General features: G+C 53.7%; 2 protein-coding genes across 2 annotated transcripts in view; both read right to left on the reverse strand.

Annotated features, from left to right (window-relative positions):
• LOC310748714 (F-box/LRR-repeat protein 18-like) overlaps positions 1-3,874 on the reverse strand; it is a gene marked incomplete at its 3' end in the record, with an annotated part of 5,483 nt that extends 1,609 nt beyond the window's left edge. The window contains 4 exon segments of the mRNA XM_083584556.1: positions 140-425; positions 428-1,100; positions 1,671-1,871; positions 3,748-3,874. Of these exon segments, the coding sequence (XP_083440682.1) occupies positions 140-425; positions 428-1,100; positions 1,671-1,871; positions 3,748-3,765 (1,178 nt within the window). The 5' untranslated portion in view covers positions 3,766-3,874.
• A 4,191-nt stretch (positions 3,875-8,065) lies between these two features.
• Positions 8,066-14,998, reverse strand: ACTB (actin beta). Its single transcript, XM_083585823.1, has 6 exons — positions 14,225-14,998; positions 11,625-11,753; positions 10,715-10,954; positions 9,785-10,223; positions 9,409-9,590; positions 8,066-8,945 (listed from the first exon to the last, which is right to left on the reverse strand). Exons 2-6 carry the CDS (start codon positions 11,745-11,747, stop codon positions 8,802-8,804), a joined length of 1,128 nt encoding a protein of 375 aa, XP_083441949.1. The 5' UTR covers positions 11,748-11,753; positions 14,225-14,998; the 3' UTR covers positions 8,066-8,801.
• Positions 14,999-16,792: the final 1,794 nt, after the last annotated feature.

Here is a 16,792-nt window from a genome sequence, read left to right on the forward strand (position 1 = left end):
AGCGGAAGACGAAATTGACAGCAGCATCGCTGAGACCCTCGTCGCCTCCTGCTGCCACCTGAGGCACCTGAACTTGTCGTGCGCCCACCACCACAGCTCCGAAGACTTGGGCAGGCACCTGTGCCAGCTCCTTGCTCACCTGAAGTGCCTCCTCTCGCTGGCCTTGCCCGTCTGCTCCATCGCCGACGTGAGCCCTGTGCCCGCCGACAAGCCATCCGTGCAGCCGGCGACCAACGCCACCTCCCCGAGTTTTGGGAAGAAAGTCCGGATCGGGGTGCAGACGTATCCGCGGAACTGCTTGGAGCAGGGGAATTCCAGACCCCAGCCCTCCGTGTTTTGGACCCTGCTAGAAAGCCTTCCCTTTCTGCAGCAGCTGAAGCTGAAGTAGACAGGGTTGCTGAACTTCAAGTGCTGGAGGAGGCTGAGCCATTCATCCAAGACCCGGGCAGCTGCAAGGCATCCAGCGTCACGTTCCGGGCCATGGAGTCCAAGAGGTTTTTCACAGCGCAGCTCTGGGGGAAGCCGCCGGGGGCAGAAATGAGGAAGGCATGGAGTTTCTCGGGTGTGCGGTCGCTCAGCACCGCCAAGTACAGCCTCACCACCTCCTGGTTGACCGGCCCGGGCGCCAGCCTAGCGTAGAAGACCCGAAGGTTCTGGTAGTGAGGCACGTTGCTCTCGCCAACCATGAGCTGGCCAGAGATAATCAAGCCCTCCCGCGACCGATCCAGGATCTCAAAGTACAGGAGCAGCTTCTCGAGGCTGGTGCAGCAAGGAACCACCCCGTAGGAGGGCGTGTACAGGGTCTGCTTGAGCTCCAGCACGCGACTCAGCGTGGCTTTGCACTCGCTGCTCAAGTGGGAGGCGTCAAAGCCCGGATTCACATCGATGGCCAGGGAGCGCAGGTGCTGCAGGGCAGACAGCATCTTGGAGAGGCGGAGGGAGGTGAGGTTGCAGCCGGACAAGTTCAGCTTCACCAGGTTCCTGCAGCGGGTCACCTGGTCGATGGTGGAGCCGGGCAGCCAATAGCAGCCGCTCATGTTCAGCTCCTGAATCTCCTTGCCAATCTCCCGCATGAGCTGCTTCACCTTGTCCTTGTCCACCTGTGCGCAACAGGCAGAAACAAAAACACACGTTAGCGATCCGTAAAAGGAGCCAGCACCACTTTCGATGTGAAGGGACAGGACTCTCCAGAGATCTCTTTCTTTACAGAGCTCTCTTTGAAAGCAGCTGGGGCAGGGAGAGCTTCCAGTGTTTTCAGCATGGAAGGCCAGATCACCCTGCAGAGTGTTCAGAGAGCTAGACTAACCTTCAGACTGAAGAAACAGCCAGAGGGAAAGAAAGGTTGGAAGAGAGACTGATCATGAAATTAAGGACAGCCCTGAAAAGTGTCAGACTGAGCCTGTCCTCTCACTCTCTCTGCTAGAGAGAACCATATAGCAAATCTCCTACCCTGTTTGAGGCCAGAATAAAGACAAGTGAAAGCATTTTCTAAACACTAAACCCAGGAAGCACCTTCTCCAGGGTGCCTTTTCACTTAAAATACTAATCTCCTTCTCCACCCTGATGTACACTAGGGACTGAATCCCTTAACTGAAACCCAGTATCCCTGAGAACAAGTACCCCTCCCAGCTCCATCCACATCCCGTGATTCCCTCAAGGCTCTTCCTCACCTGATAGTCTTTATGCAGCGTCACAGCGTGGGTAAGGCTTTTGTCGAGACTAAGAACAGAAAGCTTCCGGCAGACTCTTCGGACATTCAGGACAAGGTCTGAAACTGGGGTGTACCTCAGGATGTGCAAAAGGATCTCATCCGAGAACTCCATTAAGTTCATAGCATTGCTCTCCTCTCCACTCTCGTCGCTTGTCACTTCCTGAAGAGAGAGAGACAGAGAGAAAGCAAAAGAGCTCAGGACACAGAAATGAGACTCCTTTGGGGACTGCTGGGGAAGAGAATGTGTCTGAAGGAGAGCATATGGAATGACGGGTTTTCCGGTGAAGAAACCTGCAAGCCAGTTAACAAAGAAAAGATGGGATTTTGGAGAGAGCAGGAGAGTAAAGAACAAAATCGAGAAAAGAGCAATACAGGAAGCAACTTGGAAATGCTGGAAACTTGTTCACACATGCATGTTTATCACCTGATGACTACAATGTGTGAACGTTATCTTTTAAGTTTTCTCTGCTGCAATATTTGGTGACTTACGGTTGAGTGGATAAATATGAATGACAGGTCGTCAAGTTAACATCTTGTACATGTGAATGGAATACAACAGTTCCCAAGGGAGTGAAGATCACAGGCCCACTGTGAGCCAGCAGGCCTCGAGATGCCAAATGACACACAGGCATGCTTGAACCAGGCCTGAATTAGGGCCCTTGGGGATTGTGTCCTCCAGTTCCTCCCGGGTGCAAAACCACACCTGACTCAAGGCACTTAAAAACTGGTCTGTGAGAGAATGGTGGGCTATGAACCAAAAGTGGTGAGGGTCTGCTGTGTGGAGGGTGACTGTGGATAGAGGGAAAGGCCCCATAGGAAGGAAATGGATGGAGACCAGAGGCTGGGGAAGAGGGGGAAAGGCTAGAAATTGAAGTAGAGGGGTGAAGAAGAGTGGTGAGGGGGGAAGTTGGGGCAGGACCACAGCTGTGGATGAAGAGAAAGTAGAATGAAATATAAGCGGTGGGGGGAGGAGAGGTGGGAATTGGTCAACTACCGCAATGGGGGGAAATCTACTGGCATTTCAGCAGGGGGTGATGGATGGGTGTGCAGGCTTCACCTCTAGTTCCAAGATCTCAAGTTACAATGCTGGGAGAGACTGGGGGGGGGGGCACAGCTCAGATGGTGCAGCTGCTCTGCATAGAAGAGGTCCCATTTTGAATGACCATTAGAATTGCCTCAGGAAGCAGAGATGCAGAAGCCTCAGCCTTGGAACAGGGGTAGGGGAACATTTGTGGGGGACACCCCCCAAGATGTTGCTGAATTGCAACTCTCCCACCCCTCCCATGCGCAGCTGGGGCTGATGGGAGTCCCAATAACATCTGGAGGGCCACCCACTCGTGCTGGAAAGTAGCTGCTTGTCAGAGCGAAACAGAGGTGCTCAGGCCCAGCTGCCCCCAACTTTCGACACCAGGTTAAGGCCCATGCAATTGTCTTGCAGGTGGGGGGGGGTATGAACACTGCAACCAAGTGCTGCTGCCCTGCGCTTTGAGATTCAAGAGGCTGAAACCTCTGTCCTACCTGCTCTCACTTTCATTCATGGAAATGCTAAGAAGTGATACAAATCAGACCCGAAAGGCAGCAAGGCAGGGGAAAGCCAGCAGTGAAGAGCAGGTACCTCGGGGGGGGGGGGTCAGCCCTGCCTGGCACCACATCGGACGCCAGGGAGAGCTGCAAACGTGCGAATAAAGGTCAATCACCCGGATATAGAAGCTTCCCCTTTGGGAACCTGCGATGTTTTCTGGATTTTTATGAAACAGATGAAATACATGAACAAATGCAGCCTCTCCGACTTGGGGGGGGGCGGTTGGCAAGCGTCGAGGAGCCGAACCCTCCCGTTCCCTCCCTGCCAAGCAGCAGGCGGCACTGACTGGGCCGCTTCCCCCCCCCCTGACACGCGACCGGGCCGCTTCAGACGTTCGCCCCCGGGAGGAGCTGCTGGGAGCGGTTGCCATGGACACGCGAGGGGCGGGGGAGCCGGGGTTGCCATGGACACCCAGGCCTGGCTGATGCTGCCGCGCCTCGTTCCGCGGGGTTACCTCTCCCGGGGAGGCCATGGTCGGCGGGCCTCGGCCTCCGAAAGCGCCTCCGCCTCGGCCCCGGCCGCCGGCCCTTCCTCACGCGCAGCCTCCCAGCCGGCGGAGACGAGGACGGAGCAGCTTCCGGCGCGCTCCTGACCTCACTTCCGCTCCCCGGCCGCCTCAGAGGCGCCATTTGGGGAGAGGCGGAAGAAAGCGGAGGCGCCATCTTGAGAAGGTCCGCCGCCCCCCCCCCCGAGCCGTCTCTTCTCCAGCTTCTCCGCCTCCGTCCGGCGCTGGCGCAGGAATAGAGTTTCTGCCCCTGTGTTCCTCGTTATGTCTCCGTCTATTTCTCTCTCTCTGCCTCCCTGTCTTTCCGTGTGTGTACCATCGTGTCCCGGACGCCATCTTGGGAGTGGCATTGGCAGGACAAAAAGAGCCGGCTCTCAGATTTCCTGCTTTTAGGCTGCTATCCAAAACATGCCTGCTTTTATTTGCATAGTGACTGAGGGCATGCTTGTCCCACCTTCCTCCCGAGGCGGCGTCCATAGCTCTCCCTCTCCCCCTGTTTGTCCTCACAACAACCCTGTGAGGTAGGCCTGACTTGGTACAAAGCAGCTTCCTAACAGTAGAGTTGGGAGGGACCCCGCGGGGTCATCTAGCCCAACCCTCTGCAATGCGGGAATTGCAGCTCAAGAATTGCAGCTGATTGACAGCGGAATGGACTCCCTCTTCTTCCTGGAAAGTTTTTAAGCAGCGCTTGGAGGTCCATCTGTCCTGGATACTTTAGCTGAGATCGCTGCATTGCAGCGGGCTGGACTAGATGACCCTCGAGAGCCCTTCCACCTCTACTATTCTAGGAATGCCCTGGCAGATGGTCACCCGTCCTCTGCTTAAAAACCTCCAAGGAAAGAGAGAGCCTGTGCCGGACTACCTGAGAGACAGGGACTGGCAAATGTTACCACATAAATGGCTTTAAAAGGAGGACTAGGCAGACTCTTTGGGAAGGCTGCAAGTCACGATGGCTCTGTTTGCTACCTCCGGATGAGAGACCGTGGGCCTCCAAATGCCAGCTGCTGTGGGGCAGCAGCAAGAGTGCAGTTGTGCTTGTGGACTCTGGTTTCACCCATTCCAGCAGGGCTCTTAAATTCCTTGCAGCAAATATTTATTATTAAGGACAGGAGAGGCTGAAATCCCAACTCCGCTCAGAATTCAGCAGGGTTGACTTCTGAGCAGACATGGCTAGGGCTGCGCTTAATGCCTCTCCCAGAGGGATGGGAACTGTAGTGTGGCGGCCAAATGCATCCCTCCCCTAGGCTTATATGGTCATAGGATCTTAGAGTTTGAAGGGACCCTCAGGATCATCTAGTCAATGCAGGAATAAGCAGCTCTCCCATATAGGAATCGAACCCGCAACTTTGGAGTTGGCGGCACCATGCGCTATTCAACTGAGCTGTCTGTATTCAGAGGCATATCGGCCTTTGACGGTGGACACAGGACATAGGCATCATAGCCCTCTCCTCCATGATTTTGTCTAAACCTCTCTTAAAGCCATCCAGGTTGATCAAGGGTCTGGAAGCCAAGCCTTAGGAGGAACAGTTGGGCGTGTTTAGTCTGGAGAAAAGCAGACTCGGGGGAGCTGCAATAGCCGTCTTCACATGGAAGCCACATGGAAGAGGGAGCAAGCTTGGCTTCTCCTGCTCTGGAGGGTGGGACCTGAACCCATGGCTTCAAGTTACAAGAAAGGAGATTCTGACTAAACATCAGGAAGACTCCCCCAGGAGATTGTGGCCTCTCCTTCTTTGGAGGTTTTTAAGCAGATGCTGGAGGGTCATCTGTCATGAATGCTTTGGTTGAAATTCCTGCATTGCAGGGTTGAACTAGACGACCCTAAGAGTTGCTTCCAGCACTACGATTCTCTGATTCTAAGTTGGTGGCCATCCCTGTCTCCTGAGGGAGGGAGTTCCAAAGTTTTAACTCTGCTCTAGGTAAAAAATGACTTTCTTTTCTCTGCCCTGAACCTTCTAATATTCATCTTCTTTGGGTGCCCATCAGTTCTAGCGTTACATTATTATTAAGGGAGAAACACTCCGCTCGCTTTAAACAACCATCTGCACTGTAAATCCTTTTCGCAGAACTGCTAGTGAGAAAGACACCCCCCCCCCATTTCCTCGGTTCAATTCATTCAGGTAAACGCTACTGGAAGTTTTCAGGAACACAAGATCAGCCCTGCTAGAACAAAGGTCCATCTCCTCTTCCAGCACCCCATCGCTCACAGGAGCCTGTCTGCAAAACCCATTACTGTATCAGGGACCTTGCCCAGAGATCCACTGCTTCTGATCCTGGAGATCTCTAGAGCGCCATCCTCACTAGTAACCATCAACAGACCTCCTCTCCTCCATGAATCCACTGGATCCCTTTTAAATAGCACCTGCTAGTCAAAACACCTTGACTGAAAACAGCCCGTCTCTAAGGAAGGAGGAACAGGATTCCAGCAAAAGGTACACGTAAAGTGGGAAAGCCTCCTTCAAGACAGCTAGAAAGGAATCGGATCAATGGCTGTCCATTAACTAATTTCTTCAACTCCTGTTAGAAGCAGTGCACCCTGGATTCCAGGCACTGCAGAGAGGCCCGTATTGCCAGGCTAGCACTGTTTGCCAAGCTTCCCTAAGGTTGCTCAGCTGCATCTCAAAATGACCATTGGCAGTTGACGTCACTCAAGGAGGGCCTATCTTTAAGGGAAAGACTAAGGAACACGGGTGGAGCTGTGGGGTCAAACCGCAGAGCCTAGGGCTTGCCGATCAGAAGGTCGGCGGTTCGACGAGGTGAGCTCTCGTTGCGCGGTCCCTGCTCCTGCCAACCTAGCAGTTCGAAAGCACGTTAAAGTGCAAGTAGATAAACAGGTATCGCTCCGGCAGGAAGGTAAATGGCATTTCCGTGCGCTGCTCTGGTTTGCCAGAAGCAGCTTTGTCATGCTGGCTACATGACCCGGAAGCTCCCTTGGCCAATAAGGAGAGATGAGCGCCGCAACCCAAGTCATCAGGGGTCCCTTTACCTTTAAGTGGTCACACATACGACCAACATCTGAAGGAACCAGCAAATGCTCCTTTTGACCACACTGGATAGGGTTGCAGACCCCAGTTCGTGTTGCAAGGCCAACTTGGGCAAGCAGATGGAATCCAAAAGTCTCAGAAGAGAAATCTCTGTGCTAGGGGATTAATACATACTTGCTTGTGTTTGCAACTAAAAAGGCTCTGCATAAAATAATATTAAGAGCTTGGGTCACTTCTAGACTTATTTTCACCAGTTCTAACTCAGTACAGTATCAGGGGTTGCAGGCTGCCATCTGAGAGCTGAATGGCTTTTTATATAGAAATGCTTCTAAATAGGTGCCAAACTGAAGCTACTTTTCTTTGGTTTCTACCATCCTGTGCATCATCCCAGCCCCTCAGCTCAGTGGAACCTCCAGTACCAAGAGGACCATTTCAGCACAAACCAGAGCAAAGCGCCTGGGTCCTGCTCCCAAGGCTTCTGGCTGCTTTGAATTGCCAGCCCAATTGTCCTTGAATGCATGCACCTAGAAACAGCAGATCTTAGTAGATCAAAAGGCAGAACTCACCCTGAAGTGGAACCATGTTCATATACTTTATATACCTGCCCTCAAGCCCATACAGAAAATGAAGTCAAAAGGGAAAAGGGCAGGCATTGTCCAGTTAATCCTGCCCCTGCACATAGTGTGCCTGCAGGAATGAAACTACGTCAAGAGGCTTTTTGCTTGAAGCTTAGGGTAAGCAGACTGCCTCCAACTCTGCTCAGCCCTTAGGCTTCATGAGTTGTTTCCGCAGCAGTGGTTCAAAGGCCAGGCCTGTGAGCAGGCAGAACTTGCACCCCAGGAGCGCTTTTGAGCCACAAGGCCAGGTCTTTCCAAATGGTGCCAGGCCGCTCATCCCCAACCACAGGCTATGGCTGATAGGAACTGGGATGGCTCCAGGTTTCCCATTCTTGGACTAGTTTCATGCTTGTTCCAAGTTGTAGTCAGACCACTTTTCATCTTGGCAAGTCTCTTGTAAGGGAAGGAAGTTCATGTATGGAAGCCTGTGGCCGACTTGGACCATGCATTACTCAAACCAGACTAGCAGCTTGGTTTGGCAACACTTCCCAGATTGGCAATTGATCTTGCCGGTATCAGAACCGGCCCTGGGGACAAACTCCCCCCACCCTCCCCACATTCTCTTGGGGTTCCTTCCACCTCTGCCGTTCTGTTTCTATGCCCCTCTTTTCTCTGCCCCAACCAAACCCAGGCTGCGTGGACCAGAGACTTGACACGAAGAGGCAGAAGTCTATCATGTGCATCTTTATTGGAACTGTTTATTTTAAAGTCAGTGTACAGTTTTCAGCCCCACCGTATCCCCGTATACATACTGGCACCAAATTTGGGTAAGGGCTCCCCCAGCTCTGGGAGGGGGAAGGGGGGTACACTGTAAACCTTCACATCTAGAGATTGGGAAGAAGATAAACCTACACAGCCCGTTTCTATTTCATTATTGGTTTTTTTGCATGGCCAAAAGTAAACAAAAATTGGAAGAGGACCAAGTGTTTTTTTCGTTTTAAGGCGCAAGATACAGAAAAGACACTTGTTGGATTACATTTGGGAGGGGGGAGGTTTCTAAGTACAAGCAATACTTTCCTGCAAGACCAGAAAGTACTCCTGCTCCTTCAAAAGCTGGGCTGCTGCCTCCGCAGAGGCCGGATTAACTTCCTCTCAATGCATGGTACAATATTTGGAATGACTATTTAAAAAAAAGGAAGGAAGAGGAAGAACACAAATGTACAATCAAAGTCCTCAGATGCATTGCAGAACTTTGGGGGGGATGTTCGCTCCAACACAATTATTATTTTTCTAAAAGACTGTTGCCGTCAACTTTTCATCATTCCAGTTTTATATCCTGAGTCAAGCGCCAAAACAAAGAAAGCCATGCCAATCTCAACTCTCACTTTTTTTAAACGCGCAGTAATGGGGTTTTTTGTCAAAAAGGGGGGGGGGGTAATTGTTATCATGGTAACTAAGTCCTGTTTTAGAAGCATTTGCGGTGGACGATGGAGGGCCCAGATTCGTCGTACTCCTGCTTGCTGATCCACATCTGCTGGAAGGTCGACAGGGAGGCAAGGATGGAGCCACCAATCCAGACAGAGTATTTGCGCTCTGGTGGAGCAATGATCTGTTGGGAGAAAGCGTTGCAGAACTTGTTAAGACTCCACAGGCAGGGGGTGAAAAGGTTTCAAGCCATGAAAAAGGCTACAGAAGCTCACCTGAGTGCTCAGGTGTTGACCATTCACAAAATCTAACAATGACTATACCCTGGTATAAAACAAGCAGTTGCTGAACTAAAACTCCCAACCCCTGGCCATTCTTCCCAACCCCTGCCAGAGATCATGGCAGCTCTTTGTAGAGTTGGTAGGATTCCTTCGCAGGCCCCAAATCCCAAGGATGTGATTTATGCACACAGCTTCACGACAAGGAGATGGGCCAAATGCAACCTTTCAGAGGCTGCAAAGGACACTTTTAAACCAGAGTCCTTCAGGTGGCAGAGTTAGCTACAGAAGGACCTGCTTAAAAGCAACGCCAAGTCTCCTGTGGCTCCACTGGCTGAAGAGAGTGTCAGCTGGAAACAGAAAGCTCACCTTGATTTTCATTGTGCTGGGGGCCAGGGCTGTGATCTCCTTCTGCATTCTGTCAGCGATGCCTGGGTACATGGTGGTGCCGCCAGACAGGACGGTGTTGGCATACAGGTCTTTACGGATGTCCACGTCGCACTTCATGATGGAGTTGAAGGTAGTTTCGTGGATGCCGCAGGATTCCATACCTGCCGGAAGGTAAAAAAAAAAGCTTTTAATGCCTCGGACCCAGGACAAAGTTCCCCCACCACACAACCAAAACCTTGATTTTACCCACAGCCTCCCCATTCTGCTAGACTACAGCTGCCACTCTTGGGAGTTCTCCACCCCAATTTCTGCCAAGGCTATGTTTTGAGGGAACAGCTTTGCAAAAAAATATTACCCAGGAAAGAGGGCTGGAAGAGGGCTTCTGGGCATCTGAACCTCTCGTTGCCGATGGTGATCACTTGGCCGTCAGGAAGCTCATAGCTCTTCTCCAGGGAGGAACTGGATGCCGCGGTCGCCATCTCCTGCTCGAAGTCCAGCGCAACGTAGCAGAGCTTCTCTTTGATGTCGCGCACGATTTCCCTCTCGGCCGTGGTGGTGAAGCTGTAGCCTCTCTCGGTCAAGATCTTCATGAGGTAGTCGGTCAAGTCGCGGCCCGCCAGGTCCAGACGGAGGATGGCGTGGGGCAGGGCGTAGCCTTCGTAGATGGGCACAGTGTGGGTGACGCCGTCGCCAGAGTCCATCACGATGCCTGTCGTGCGGCCGGAGGCGTACAGGGACAGCACGGCCTGGATGGCTACGTACATGGCTGGGGTGTTGAAAGTCTCGAACATGATCTGGAAGAGCACAGGGGAGACCGTCAAGAACCTGGAAGCCCCAGGGGCACCCAAAACTCATGCTCAACAGGTCACAGCCTGTACCACCCAGATGGTCAGCCCACGCTTAGGCAGCCATGGGCCCCCACACAATTGATGCAACCAGCTTGCATAGTGGCAAACTCTGCTCGTGCCGCCCCGATTTCACAACACAGGAAATGTTACAGAAGTCACTCAAAAACAAAGTCAAAAGGGTTAGTGGAAAAGAGCAGCAGCTTTTAAGTGGTGCAAGCAAGTCGGGAGGAGAAAAGAAAAGCCAATTCAGAGAGATAAAAACCTTTCAAGATCCAGCAAGAGAAATTCAGACCCGGAAAGGAAACCCCTGCAGAGATGGGCAAAAGAGGAGAAAGATGAGCAAAAAGAAAATGGGAATGTTGACAGGTAGCCTTCTTGCATGTTGGCAGGGGAGGGGGAAGAAAGGTGTGCAGAAGCGGGGCTCTGCCGGCACGTACCTGCGTCATCTTTTCTCTGTTGGCTTTGGGGTTCAGGGGAGCTTCTGTCAGCAACACAGGATGCTCTTCTGGGGCGACTCTCAGCTCGTTGTAGAAGGTGTGGTGCCAGATCTTCTCCATGTCATCCCAGTTGGTGACAATGCCGTGTTCAATGGGGTACTTCAGGGTCAAGATGCCTCTTTTACTCTGTGCCTCGTCACCAACATAGCTGTCCTTCTGGCCCATGCCAACCATCACACCCTGGCAGGAGAGACAAGGGGCATCAGAACACAAGCAGGCACCAGAGCCAGCCTTTAGCAGAAGCCCAGCACCGGGCACAAAAAGCAGCAGGCGTGGCTAGTCTTTAAAGTTCCTGGTGCTCAAGGAGACTCGACTGTGAAGGAGGCCAGGGTGGGGTGCCATTTCCACACCTGGGGCAGCCCCTTCATCATTGCCTCTTTTCTGTATAAAGGCTTTGGAAAGCCCCAAGCGAGGAAGGGACTTTTAAATTTCACTTGCTGGCACAGAGGAGAAAAACTCCTAGCTAAAAGTGCTTGCCCATCTAGAGATCCGTCCGATGCTGAAATTTATTCCGAGGCTACTAATTTATTCCAAGCTTTTTCAAAAGGGGGCAGAGATCATTGTGAGGAAGGGCCCTGGTTTGCTTTTGTACACACTTGGCCCTGGGTTCAACCCCTCCTTGGACCTCCAGCTGCAAGGCTGGGGGGGGGGGAAGAGAAATTAGCAGATGACTTGGATCGAAGTGGACCTGGTGTTGATAGTGAAAGGGCACTTAAAACTATCAGTGTCAGGCACAAGTTGGCAGCAGCAGCAGCATCCGATTTAGAGACCTACCAACTATACTTTGTCAGAGACCTGCAATGCATTTAAACTCACTTTTGAGCCTAGGAGGCCCTGGCAAGCGACATACCTGGTGTCTGGGGCGACCAACGATGGAGGGGAACACTGCGCGAGGGGCGTCGTCCCCGGCAAAACCGGCTTTGCACATTCCGGAACCGTTGTCAACCACGAGGGCAGCGATATCATCATCCATGGCGATCTTTAAAAGGAGGAAACAAAAAGCAAGGGTTGGCAATGAGGCAGCTGGATCCGAGGACCGTCTCTTCCGCAGGGTGCTGGTTTCGCACTCGGCGCCACCTGCCGCTAAGCGCAACCACCCCACCCACTTCTCCTTCTGGGGATTTAATGGCGCAGGCAGGCCCCCGCCCACCCCAACTTCCTCCCCAGCTTCCTGTTTTGTCATCGTGCGGCGCTTGCCACCCGCCGCCGCCAGGGGGCCCCCGCCCCCGCCTCCTCTGTGCAGATTTGGGACAAAGGAAGTCCTCTGCTCCCCGTCTCACATTATTACCATAAAAGGCAATGGTTGGGAGAAAGGCGAGCTGTGCAGCCAGATTTCGGAGGGCTGGATGGGGAGGGAGGCCACGCCTTCCCCCCACCCTCTCCAGAGAGGAGCATATGTCGGAGGGCCACTCCCAGGAGTGGAGCAGGCAGCTCATCTCAACACCCCTTTCAGGCAAGATAAGACCTTAACGGTCTTGCCCTGAAACTAGGGCAAGTTACACCCTATAGGTTATTTTTCAAAAAGCGCAAGGGCTCTCTCGCGTCCGCACCCAGCTCAGAACAGCAGCTCGCCAACCTGTTCGTCCTGCTAGTCTCGCAAGCCAAGATGCGGCTTAAAAGCGAGGAAGGAACAAGAATATTCCTCCCAGTGATTTTTAAGAGAAGGGGGGCACCGTCTGCCTCGCCTTCCTGCAAGGGGAGGCTGGCATGACCAGGGCCCTTTGTCCCCGGCCGAAGATTAAGATGCTATTTCTGCTGCTGGGCTCGGAGGGAAGGGCGACTCTCCCGGGCATTAACTCCAAGAGCAAATTCTGCTTCCCCACCAGCAAAAAAGCAGCAGCTCCTCAACTCCCCGCTTGTTTCGGAGTAAGCTGAAAATAATTCAGCAGTGCTTTAAAAAATGGGGAATTTCCATCCAGGAGCTGGGTGCCCTGTACTACTTCCCCACTTGGCCGTAGCAGGACCCCACCCCTCTCCAGAGCAGCTGGCCGCTGAAGCCTTTTATTATAAAGATAAAACACAATGGAAGGTTCTCATGGTGCCGGGAAGCTTAAAAGAAAAAGGCCAAAGCGCTGAAAGAAGAGAGGGGACTTTTTGGTACTTGAGCAAAGAAGTAAATGTTCTTTATTAAGGGGGGGAGAGAGAGCCCTCTAGGGCAGCCAGTGTCCCCCCCCCAAAGAAATAACACACAGACAAGGCTTCCTGCTCCTCCTTCCCCCACCGAATGATCTAGAGCTGCTCCAAGGAGACAAAAGAGTGCCCATCACCCACATGGGTGGGGCAGCCCCTCCGTGAATGATTGATCGGCTTCCCCTCCCCAAAAGGCACCTCCCTCCCCCCCATGTGCTCCACCAATACAATAGACATGCCGGCTCCCACCACCGGAAACAACCCCCCTCCTTCTGGAGGCACACCCTGGCACGTTGGGGTGCTGCCCCCACCTCCCTCTTGGGGGGGCGGCTCAGGAGAAAGGGTGGGGGAGCAGCACTCCAACAACCCCCCTCCCTTAAAGCCAACTGCCTGCCAGCATGGCCAATCTTACCCATGCAAGTCAAGCCCCCCATCTTTGCCCTTTGCAATAAATCCCCCTTTGGGGGGGCGGGGGAGAAAAAGGCCCCACGGAAAACCGACCACCAGCCCGGAAACGGAGCCCACCAGGCCCGGGAATGCCTAGGAAGAGTCGCCAAGCTCTGACCGGGTCTCCCCGGGCCAGGCCGTTGGCTGGCGCAAGGCGAGACTCGCGTCAACGCGTTCCCACGAACAGGAAAAAAACCCCGCTGCCTTCTTTTTAGCTCCGGGGAGAGGAGATCCTTCTCTCTCCTTCGTTAACAAAAGCTGGGCAAAAGACCTCCCTTTTCTCGGCACCCCCCCCCCCGCTTTGCTCCGGAGTTGCAAATCCCGGGCGCGCCACGGCTTAGGCGCGCAGCCCGGAACGCCGAGTCCAAAGGCACCGGCGCAAAGGGCTGGGGAAAGGGGGCGCGCGATCCTACCAGGAAACCTCCAACCCCCACCCCCACCCATCCCGAACTCCGCGCAAAGAGAGTCTCGCGGCTTCTCCGCGGAAGGCTGACGCACATGCGATTAATCCAAGCCCTTTGCAACGCCGCGCCCCCTCCTCGAGATGCAACCCGGCTCCCCTTTTACAGGGCGAGCCTCCATCTCAGAGAATCCAGACCCCCCCAAAAAAGGGCTCCCTTCCGAAAAAAAGCAACCCAAACCCGGCGCGCGCCTTTCCTGGGCGAGCCCCCAAGAGCCACAAACAACGCGCAACTTTACGCAACCGGGTGCCAAAGCCCCCCGAAGCCCACCACGAAGCGTTTCAACCCGTGCACGTTCACTTACTCTTTGCAAATGCCAAGATCCCACCCCGGCCCCTTGCTTCTTTAGACTTCATTTTTTTTTTTTTTGCAAATGCAAAAAATCAAAATAAAATAAACCAGAGGCGCTTACCTTTTTGCTAGTGGCAAGGCTGCTTGCTGGAGAACGGGGGCGCAGATGGCTTTTTCAAAAGGAGCGGCGGGGGCGGCGAGAAAGGGAGCTTGGCGGCGGCGGCGGAGCACCCAGCGCGCAACAGAGACCCGCACGGCAGAGAGGGCGCTTAACGGCTGCCCGGACGGCGCCGCGTCGCCGGGTTTTATACGGGCTGCGCGGCGGCGCTCTCGCCATAAAAGGCAACTTTCGGAGCGGGCGCCTCGGATTGGCTGCGCCGCCCTCACTCACTCACGAGGCTCCTCGGTGCACATTGCAGCAATTTCTCCCTCTCTCTCTCTCTTGCAAAGCGAAAAGGAGAGAGGGAGGGGGGAATGCAAGCCGGGGAGGGGGCAGAGATGCGCGGCTTCTGCCCGGGCCGCTTGCACGCCTGCTTCCCTCGCGCAGGGGCTCCCCCGCAGCATTGCACCGACGAGCCTCCCTTTGCAAGCGCGCCCTTTGGTGCAATCGGTCTTGCAAAGGCGGGATGGCGGCGCGGAGAGGCCCCTGGCCTCGGAAAGAGCGAGCCACGCGCGTGCACACCCTGTGCCGGGTCTGCCGGCCTCCCCAGCTCCCGCCTCCCGAGAAGCGGACCCCCCCAAAGGGACGCGCGGGTTATTGGGGACCCCAGCTGGGCACTGGCAGGTTGCAGAACCCGAACCGGGGACCCTGCGCGCCTCCTTTGGGAGCGAAGCCTGCGTGGCGTGGAGGGATGCCTGGCTGAGTCTTTGTATTTGTTGCCTTAATAGATCCCACCAGGCGTGGTTCATCTCCCCCTGCTAATCCATCCCCACAACAGCCCTGTGAGGTAGGCTAGGCCGGGAGAGGCAGCTAAGAAGGTCACCCGGTGAGTTTTATGGCTGAGCAGCATTTAAACCCTGGCCTTTCCAAGGTCCTAAGCTTCATTTGACCCCCCACAACAACGGGGCCAGGTAGGTTAGGTTGAGAGGTGATGCCTGTCATTGCTGCCAGCTTCTGGACCCAGCGGGGGATTTGAACTCGGGTCTCTCCCAGGCCCTAGTTTGGCACTCTGACCTGTACACCACCCTGCTTCTCACATATTCACATACACACAGAATAGGATTGACTTCCCAGTAAAAATCCATCAAACTGACCCGCAAACCTCTCAGGTGGCCACTCAGAGATCAGGCCATTGGGTCAAAACTTTGCAAGGAAGGCCATGAGCCTCACTGGACCCACAGCAGGGTGAGTGTGTGTCCCCCCCCCCACATCCACATTATAAGGACGGTGCAAGAAGTACTGTATCCTATGCATGCTGGGGCAGAAGCAACTTCTGCTAAATTTAATGGAAACCACACACACACACACACCGGCTAGGTTGTAGGCGGGGGTCACCTTAAAGACGCTCCTTTTGACTGTACAGGGGCACCTGGATCCCCTGCCCAAATCTCCACACAGCACAAAGTTAACCTACGGAACTGGCTGCCACAAGATGTAGGGATGAAAGAGGCTGGGAGGGTAATGCTATTGGTGGCTACCAGCTACGATGATGGCCTTGCTGTGCCCGGCTTCTGAATGCCAGGGTCTGGGAAGCGCAGGAGGGGAGGAGACGGCAGTCCTGCATGTGGGCTCCTTCAGCCCCTGTGAGAACAGGATGTGGACGAGATCCAGCCACTGGCCTGATCCAGCAGGCTCCTTTCTTAGGTGGTTACGACCCTCCTTCGCCCTGGCCTGCCCAGGATGTGAACTCTGATAATATTATGACCCCTCTTGCCTGCATGAAGGGCTCTGTGCATGGCATGACCCTCTGGCATTTTTGCATGGGCCGGCTAAAGAAAGGGAAGTTTCCTCCATCCCTTGCTCCACCTGCTTCTGACGCTGGTCCCGCCCACCTCTGGCATGCGGCCAAAGGCTGCTCGTGAGTAGAGGGCCAGTTTCACTGCTCCCAGTTTCTGGTTTTTCCAATCTTAAAATTCAGTTCTCCACATTTTTGAAGCAGCATGTGGGTATTGTTTTTTTAACATCCTCGTGAAGATTCGTCAGCACCTTGTGCACCTAATAAACACATTTCTGCATGCAGTTTTGACGAAGGCCCACATTTCTGCAAGCAGGTTTCCGTAAGACAATGCGGTTTGGTATGTTACTTTCCCCGATATATTTCATGCGCATTCCCCCCGACACACAATTTTGCATTGCAAAATTCGAAATCTCGAAGAGCAACTGTATCTTGGTTCTTGTTTGGGAATGTGTGGATTTGATGCATTTGGCTATAAACAGGAACTGAATCTACCCCATCCCAACTCGAGAAACTAGGTTCGAGATAGATGGTCCTTTGGGTTGACCTACGCAGGGCCTTTCCTAGATTCAGCTAGGGGACATACATTACGAAGCCTAAAATGAATGAATTCTGAAAATATTTTCCAGTACGTTTTCCCTTCTCCCATTCAGAGTTGCTTAGATGTGCGAAACTCGGCTGGCATAGGATTTGAGGCTCATGGTCAGGGGTTTGCAGACACCTGTGGGAAACCTGCAAGCAGGATGCAGGATCCTGCCCGCCTCCTGCGACTTCCAGCCCCTGGTCTTCTGCCT

This window comes from Podarcis filfolensis (genome assembly GCF_964270895.1).
Source record: "Podarcis filfolensis genome assembly, chromosome: 14".
NCBI lineage: Eukaryota > Metazoa > Chordata > Lepidosauria > Squamata > Lacertidae > Podarcis > Podarcis filfolensis.

Bases quoted from the DNA above. Each gene is read 5' to 3' on its own strand.
- ACTB (XM_083585823.1), bottom strand. From the start codon at position 11,747: ATGGATGATGATATCGCTGCCCTCGTGGTTGACAACGGTTCCGGAATG. The intron at 9,591-9,784 runs GTAATATTTTTT...ACCTTCCGGCAG, and splicing joins CTTCCAGCCCTCTTTCCTGG to GTATGGAATCCTGCGGCATC. The intron at 8,946-9,408 runs GTGAGCTTTCTG...TTCTCCCAACAG, and splicing joins CCAGCACAATGAAAATCAAG to ATCATTGCTCCACCAGAGCG.